The 8,590-nt window shown below is 42.4% G+C and overlaps 1 protein-coding gene across 1 annotated transcript in view; it reads right to left on the bottom strand.

Annotated features, from left to right (window-relative positions):
* The window catches only part of FRMD4A (FERM domain containing 4A), a 185,495-nt gene that overhangs the window by 46,176 nt on the left and 130,729 nt on the right, over positions 1-8,590 (bottom strand). The window contains exon 11 of the mRNA XM_010001285.1: positions 8,117-8,203. Within this exon, the coding sequence (XP_009999587.1) occupies positions 8,117-8,203 (87 nt within the window). The remainder of the gene's footprint in view (positions 1-8,116; positions 8,204-8,590) is intronic.

The raw sequence follows: 8,590 nt of genomic DNA, 5'->3' as shown, positions 1-8,590 counted from the left end.
TTGGACAAAGCATCATTTGTCTACATAATGCAACTTGATATTTATGTCTATAACTGTATACAGACCAGGAGATCAGACTTTGACTTTAGGTACAACCATATCCACCTTTGCCTCACATATATATCTGGTAGATGATGTTCGATTTTGCATTGCAGTCACCATGCTGGGTGTGTCTAAATCAACATATCTATAGAGAACTTCTTTTCCTGATACCTAAAAGTTAAATTATCTCCCTTTTATTCTCTGCAAGAAAATTGAAGTGACTAGATATTTCTGAATTGAAGATGTCTCCTTCCTGATATAATACTATGTATAAGATAAAGGATGTCCAGACTATAGCCTATGAACCAGCTGTGGTGCCGTAGAAAGGTTTATGCTGCCTAAAAACCATTCCTGATACTCTCTTTGCTAAGGATCCTTTTGTCCTCTCTAGTGGTATGACTAAAGTACATCTATCTTGGAACTAAAATACAGGAACTGCCATCCCCATCCCCCAGTGCTATGACAGTGCACATACATACTGGGCTGTGTGACTAAAAATACTCATGTGATGCAGGGTGTCTGCATATGGGGGCCGTGGCACAGGTGATCCCACCGCGTTCGTGGTAATGGGCTGCAGTGCCTGAGCCTCCTGCCCAGGCCACTGACTCCAAAATGCCTCATATTCACAGCCTCTGAATAACTGAGCCCCTGCCTGGCTTCCTCTAGTGATAACAATGCCCAGGCCTTTGGAGTAGCGAGTCCTGGTGAGCTATGAGACAGCACTTGAGAAGGGTGGGGTGTGCAGGGAGCCTGCTACCACTTCAGAGCCAAGCACAAGTGCTCGAGGAGGTTTCAATCTTGCTTCAGATCTCCACCCTAACTCCAGGGAGCTGTGCTCCAATTTGTTTCACTTTGTGCTGTCGGAGTGATTTGTCTTTGCATCTTGTAGAAGTTCCTGCTGTGAGCTGCAGAATCATTTAAGACTTGGCTGCTGCTTTTATAGAGAATTACCCTTTAAGACCTGAATACGACAAAGCACTTAAGACCAAGAGTGCTATATGTTGATGGAACTGCTCCTATATTTAATGGTAGCCATGGACTTGACTTGGCTGGATCAAGGGATGGGGCATCATGTGTCCTTTGTGAATATAAATTCTCACAGAAAAGCCTGGGGACTCTGTACCTGATGGTATCACCACAGCACACGTACAATAAACTACCAAAGTAGTGCTGGTTTCCTTGTAAAACAGCAATGCCTTAGACTATGTATTAATGTTTACAAGCAGTACACTTGACCAAGCTGCTTGTTTACCTAGATAATGGAAACTGAGCATGACTATTCTATGACTTTAAAAAGTTGCTTTACGTAGACAATACACTTATCCATCTGAGATCAGCCCTGTTTGTGAGAGAAATCGAAGCAAGCTTTTATGAGCTGATATGAGAAAGAGAAAACATGGTGGTGATGACCTCTACCTAATGGTTCATTCATCCTGGTTTATCCCTAGCAAATTCCATGCAGCCAAACTCCTTCCATCTTGTTCCGAGCTATGGAGCCCTTGCTTGCTTATTGTGTAGGTTAACTGTAGTTTCTTTCCTTGGCTGCCATGATTTCTGCAGCCTGCACCCATACCCAGCTCCTTCACTGTGCTGGGGGAGACTGATTGTGGGCCAGATGGTGAATGGGATTGGGAACTGATCGAGGTTAGAAGTGACCACTTTTTTTGGCTGAGTTACACTGAGCTCTGATCCCTCGTCTGGAGCAGTTGCCTTCCCTGACACACAGTTGGACCAGCATGACTAAGGAAGGGGCCCAGGGGAGGAAAGGAGCAGTGGTGGCAGGATTGCAATGGGGAGGAGGGTGGTGAAGGTCATTTCAGCTGATACTGCTGCCAAAGAAATGCTCACTGAATGATAGCCCAGTGGCATGTCCAGCCAAGTCCTGTGGAAATCCTCAACATGTCAGGTTTGCTTTCCAGCCCAATGTGTTCTGATGGGATTTATTCATCCCCCAGTGTGCTTGTCAGCTTTTTGGCACAGTGAAGTGCAGTGGTAAGGCATAGAGTAGTGGATGCTGAAAGGAGAAGAGCCTGGTGCTGCATGATAGACACCCCAAGTTGAGGGCAAGCAGCAGCAAGAAAGGTGCTAGTGAGAACATGATCTCCTCTGTAACAGGGATGGAATAAGACATTTCAGCAAGGGAAGGTCTTAAACTGTCACAGGTCTGGGTCTTACATTTTGATATGGAAAAAGATTGGGTGAGCAACCTCTCTCCATGAGAAGAAACAGCATGGTAAGGAACTTCCCTTTGTATGTATCTCCCTCCTCCAGTGCTCTACATTTCCAAATACTAAACCATGACTGAATTACTGCATTATAAAATAAGTTGAACCTGCTGTGACCTGAAGACTGGTTCAGTTTACAGCCAAGTCCATAATCCAAAGAGCATGAAGGATCAGCAGTGGGAAGAGAAATAAAAGTGCTGAGCAGAAGGAGTCAGCAGGTAGTCCTTAGCAGTCAGCTAATCACAGTGAATAATTTATTACAGCAATGCCATTGAGACTCCACTAGCTTTTAAACCAGAATTTCCTGGAAATGTTTTCTGCTCCTCTTGTATCATTTGTATATTTGAAATCTTTTATTCCTGTCTGCAATGCAAAGATGTCTGCAAAGGTCTTAGGAAATTCTGCCATTCGAAGAAGAGCCCAATTAGATATGAGTCCTGTCACTGTTTCTAACCCCACTTGAATCTGAATGCTCTAGAGAAAGGCCAACCCTTTCTGAACACTTCCTGTGCCTCAGTGACACGCTGGTGAGAGAAGTGTTACACAGACTCCATGCCTCTGACAACAGAAACCAACTTCCTGCCAAATCAGACACCCTCCTTGAACATATGTGTTTATAACCTCTCCCAAAAACCTGTTCAAAACTAACCAACTCAATGTTAAATCTCTGGATGGAGCGTCACACCTGTAGTCCTATCTTCAGTCTTCTAAGCTCTTGACTTCTCTTGTATCATGTGGCAAGTACTTAAGCAAGTGAACTAGTTTCCCTGTAACTGATTTTAATTTCATGTTTCTTTTTGCCTTTTTGACTGTCATAATGTTCTGTGATCAGCCAGGACAGAGACCAATTTGTCAGCTTCCTCCTCCCCATAGTTCATTAGTTTCTACTAATATCACATAAATCCCTACTTTATGGTTTTTTAAGTTACTGGTCCTTCGTTCCTTCCCCACAGGAAGCACAAGTTTAACCACTCCATCAATGCAATTACTGACTTGACAATGCTTCCTTATGCCCTAAAGCAGAGAGGATCTCTTATTTGTTCTGCAATAAAACAGGTCTTAATTAGGCTATTGCTCCTCCTGTGTAAATATCTCATTTTACCTCTGGAATTGGGTTAATTCACTCTATCTCCTGTTGTTTGGAAAAGGCCAAGTGACATCATACAGCAATCTTTCACTTTCTGGACACAATTAATGTGCTGATTTCTTTGCTCATGCTTTTGACAAGCAGGTGATTTCTCTCTGATCAGACACTTTAGGCTATTTATTTTACTTGTGTTTTTTATTGTTTGCTAGGATAGGTCCAACTGAGCTCTTGTTTTTACATGCTTTAAATGGGAAGTCAATCTGTTACCATTGCTTTGGATTCACAACAACACTACAAATTAAATTCTTCTGTATTGAAGAATCCTTAGAGCTTTGTGAAGACCTTTGTGGAAAAAAGGCTCACCTTAAGTTTCACTGCTAGTAGCCTTCTGTGGAAGAAAGTGGGATAATACTATATAGAGGTATTTCTTGCAAAGCAACCAAACACTGCCAGGCTGTCCCTTAAGGTAATTTTATTTTTAGTGGTAAGTTAAACAATTTCTCTGTCTGTATATTGGCCATATGGAAATCCTTTGGCTGACTCTGTTAATCATTCACTCTTCAGCTTGGTGTTAATTGTTTACTAAGTGTTAAGCTGTGTGCACTAAGATATGCCTTTGGGCTCTTAAATCAGTGGGGATATCTCACTAGAAAAACAGACACATGCCTGGTGCTACTGCAACTGCTTGAGCATCGTGGTCTAACAGCTCCAGGCTATGCAACTTCTATTTCATATACAAGTCTCTTGGGATGGAGTAGAGAGAGTTACATCCTTACTGCTAGTTGAACAAACCTCACACAGACAATGTTGTCTCACAGCGGGCTGCAGTGCCTTGTTCTTTTATTACAGTTGCTCTGCAATACAAGTGAAAAAACCCTCTAATGACCCTTCCCTGAAAATGATGGATTTGGTCTCTGCAGTCTCAGTGGCTTTTGGGAAGGTGGTGCTGATCTGGAGACCTGGCTCCAAAGCATTTACTTTGGTTTATCATAAATATTGGATGGTGCTGACCCAAGATGGGTAGAGCCCAGCAGGGCAATGATTCCTTTGTGTTGTGTTTTTTCAAGGCACACGGAGCCTTAAAGGGCCTTTTCTATTCACAGGGAAGAGTTTATAGAAGCTCAGGGTAATACAGAGGGCAATGAATCCAGCCTGAATTTTGTGTGCTGCTGCTACAAAAATGACACTGTTTCTGCAAGCCACTATTAAGTTTCCAGAATGCCTCAGCATATGGTTAGCAGGACAGCAGCCATCTTTCCATATACTTCGTACCCCCTTTTTGTTCAGCTGCAATGTTGGGTTTTATGAAGTGTACAAAAAGTTTTGCATTTATTTAATACCTAAGAATGAACAGCTATCAGGTCATAACTGATACAGACCAAACCTGCGTTTGAACAAGCATCATTCAAGAGGAAGTCTTAGGCAGGGCTTGCTGAGTCTATGAGCCCCAGAACAAGAGAAAAACGTAAGTGAGAATGTAAGCTTCCAAGTGATGGCTTTGGGTAGCCTCAGAGCTTCCAGATAATTCAGACATAAGCAGGAGGGAATATAAATATAGAAGCACAGAGTCATATTAGGTTCTGCAGCCCATCCTGAGCTGCATTCCAGTTTAATAGTCCTGCATTCCCATCTGAACCACCTCGGACTGGGAGCCAGATACCCATCTCAGCTGCATCCCCAGTAATGCGGGAGGACTTATGCCTGAGTGAGAATACTGCAAGCAAGATCAAGTTCTGGCCCTGTGTCAGCCTGAATTCTCCTCTCTGGACTCATCCAACTTGCCGACAAACCTAGTTAGTTTTCTAGAGACACATGGCTGATTTACTCCAGCAATTTAATAAAAACATGGTTTTGACTGACTGCTAATGGGATCGCCTGAGATGGGCTCAGCTGCTTAGTGTGGGTTACAGCCCTTCTTGCAAACACAATAAGCATGGAAATCTATCTAGGATGACATAATAGGAAAACATTACAATCTTGCTTATAAGACGAGCAAGGTTGTTTTATACATTTAATATAAATGTCTTGGTTTCAGCTGGTTTCTTGCTACAATTTTCTGCTTGTGTTTCTTCCAGGGAGATTTATTTTTCCATTGTAATTTTTCAATTTGTTTCTGGCATTGGCAGTGTACAGGAACAAAATAATTAAGATCAGCAAGGACATAATATCTTTCCTCCCTTCCCCCCAATTTTACCTTGCAGAAAGTTCAGTAAGGGTTACCTTTCCACTTTGAACAGTAAAGTCTTGAACCAGCCCATGCTGGTATAGTGAAATGAATCAGATACTATGGTAAACTCCAGATACCAGGGTTATCAAGCCCAATTTTACAATCTAATTAGCAGAGGATTAAACGTTGCACCTCGCTGAGGCAGTTGAGCAGCTCTTGCCAGAGGGGTTTTACCACCTGTGTAGGCTAAGAAGTCTTTTTACCTGCTCGACAGAGGGTAAAACACACAATGGAGAAATTATAAAAGCCTCAGCCTCTATATCAAGTCCTGCTCCTGATTTGGGTTCTGCATTTTGGAATAGCTGTGCCAAGAGATGGGAGTTTGCAAGCATCACGTAATAGCAATGCTCATCTAGGCTGTCTTTTCACTGCTGTGGTCTCTGGAGGATGGCAGTGGACAAATTCTAGCTTGGGAAGTCCTGCTTTCCTTTCCCACCCAGCCTTCACTCCCAGATTTATGACCACTTCTACTAAGCCACAGAAGTCCTCAGTGGTTTATACATAAGGCAGCATAATTGTTTTGGGTCTCCTGGATTTTGTATATAATTTGCTGAGAGAAAAAAAAAAAAAAAGTAATTCTTAATAGAGAGAAAACTGGCACTCTATCTTCTGGAGCTACACTGGCAGAAAAAAATGAAGGGTATGCCTACAGTTCCTGGTTCAAGGGGCCACATGAGAACTAGAGGTTGGTTCTGGGGACACAGAGAGGCTCACCAAGATGTAGTCAAGCTCTGAAATGAATGCTGCAGACCAGGTCACTCTGAGCAGCTGAGGAGAAAGCAAAGGAGCTATGAAAGGAGGCTGCTTCAAGATGAAACATCTGTTTCCTTTCATGCAGTCAGAGTACCTGACCTTATTTTTTCTTTCTTCTGATGCTCTCCACCAACACTCTCATCCCATCAAGGGTTGAATAAAAAAATGCTACAACTTGTGAATGGCTGAGTCCTTGTCAGGCAGGACACTGTTTTCCTCCAAATAAATGTTTTTATCACTAAGACTGACTTCTGAAGGCATGTTTTAAGGACATGTCTTCCCTGGGGGGTTGGCATTAACAGAGGTATGTAGGTGCAGACACTTAGCCTAGGCATGTTTTAAACTATCACGTGTGAGTATGGCTTGCCCTGCAGGTAATGATTGATCCCAAATAGATAGGTCTTTTAGAGCACAGATGCTCTGTGAAGACTTCCTTACTCCTCTAGCCTTTTTCTTTAATTAATAAAAAGCCCCATTAATAGCCTTCAGCCATCAAAGGCTGATCGATGTACCTGTTATCTCCTGCTGCTTCCTTGGTAGTTCTGTGTTCTACCAAAACCTTAATTCTAGTTTATTTTAATAGAAGATGCTATCTGTGAGCACCAGACATTGTCCAACTTGAATATGACCAGAAGAGATGAAAGAAAGGGACTGGGGACCTTGGCACAGAGACAAAATGAGAAAGAGAAAACGCAAGGAGAAATGCAGTACGTTAATTCAGAGTTGAATCAGTGTGGAAGCATTTGGATCCATAGAAGAGCTGCCTAGTTGCTCCAAATCATTCAGTTCTGCAGCCTGCAAGCAAGACTGAAACTTTGCCTCCTGATGTCTCCATGGGTTTGCAGTACAACAAATACCGTTGCTAACACACTGTGCTTGCCCACCTGCAGGGCATGTGCTCAGAGAGGAGCTTTTTTGTGTTAGATTGCATCCCAGGCAGGAAAATCAGAATATGTGGGTCTGCCTAGTAGGATGAACTAGGGATCAGAACCTCCCTCCTCCCAAATGAACAGGACATTCCTTAGCTAGATTTCTCAAAGGCTATTTGGAAGGACTGAGACAAATCCCCATTTTCAGATGCACTGAAAGCCTCACTAAAAATAGTAATAAAAAGACCAGAATGGCTGGTCATCACTGACCAAGCTCTAGTTTTGTGATTAGATCTAAGGGTGCCATGCCTTGATTTGTGAACTGTTTCAAAGTAAAGTTCCTAAACAAATCAGACACTGGGCACAAACTTTAATGCCATTTTTTTTTGTGATGTGATGAAAGTTGTCTTCTCCTGCTAGCTTGACAATAACTCTTCAGCTAGCAAAACTGCTGTTTGTCAAATGTAACCCTGCTCTTGGGAAAGCCATGCAATTTTTTTCTTTTTGCAATAAATGGAAGAAGCTTTCCTGTCCTTTCTTCCTTCTCTCTCAGATAATTTCTGGTTTGACAACACACTACCAAGGGTTGGCTGAGCACCATAGCTGGTGGATGGAAAACCTCCAGTACGAGAGAGGATCATTCCTTCAGCTCCATTTATCTCTTATGAGCCACGCAAAAAGAAGTGCAAATAGCACGATTAAGTGACACTTATTTCCTCCCCATACCACAACATTTAATAAATTAAGAGCTACTTTTGTTCATTTCTTCTGTGCAGACATTCAGACAAGTTTGGGAGAAAACATCCTTCAAAATCGCATGGATCAATGCCGATATTTGGCATATATCACACCTGCAAATCAAGCTGTAACATGTGTGGCAAGCTCAGACCTTGACAGAAAAGTAAACACTTACCTTTCTTGGTTTCACTTTGTCATGGTAGTCATATTGAAAAATCCCCTTGTAGCTAAGTCCTAACCACCAAGGAATTCCCTGCTTGTCCTGGAAGAGAAAACAGAGGGAGTTATATTGAATGGGATGGGCAAATGCTGGAAATTTTCTACGTTGTTATTCAAAGTGAAGATTTGTTTCTAAGCAGTATCTTTGCATGTCATGGGTACTGTTAATTTTACCCCTGCTGAATTTCCTCAAGTCACAATGCTCCATGGTGTTTAGGAGAGATCTGTTTTACTTTTGGCCATGACCTAAAAATGATTTAAAATGCATCACCTGTGACCAAATTACTCAAAATGCTGCCAGGGGAGGTGGGGAAGTTTGACATGGGTCCCTTGTGCAGTGGTACATCCTCTTTCTCTTCCCTGAAAATTATTCAGTCTGAACAGAGACTGGAGAGGAAGCAAAGTGATTCACCCAGCTGACTTGAATTAT

Source organism: Chaetura pelagica, unplaced genomic scaffold (genome assembly GCF_000747805.2).
Source record: "Chaetura pelagica isolate M959 unplaced genomic scaffold, ChaPel_1.0 scaffold66, whole genome shotgun sequence".
Taxonomy (NCBI): Eukaryota; Metazoa; Chordata; class Aves; order Apodiformes; family Apodidae; genus Chaetura; species Chaetura pelagica.
Note: the sequence above shows the minus strand (reverse complement) of the source record. Positions and strands in the feature narration are given on the sequence as shown.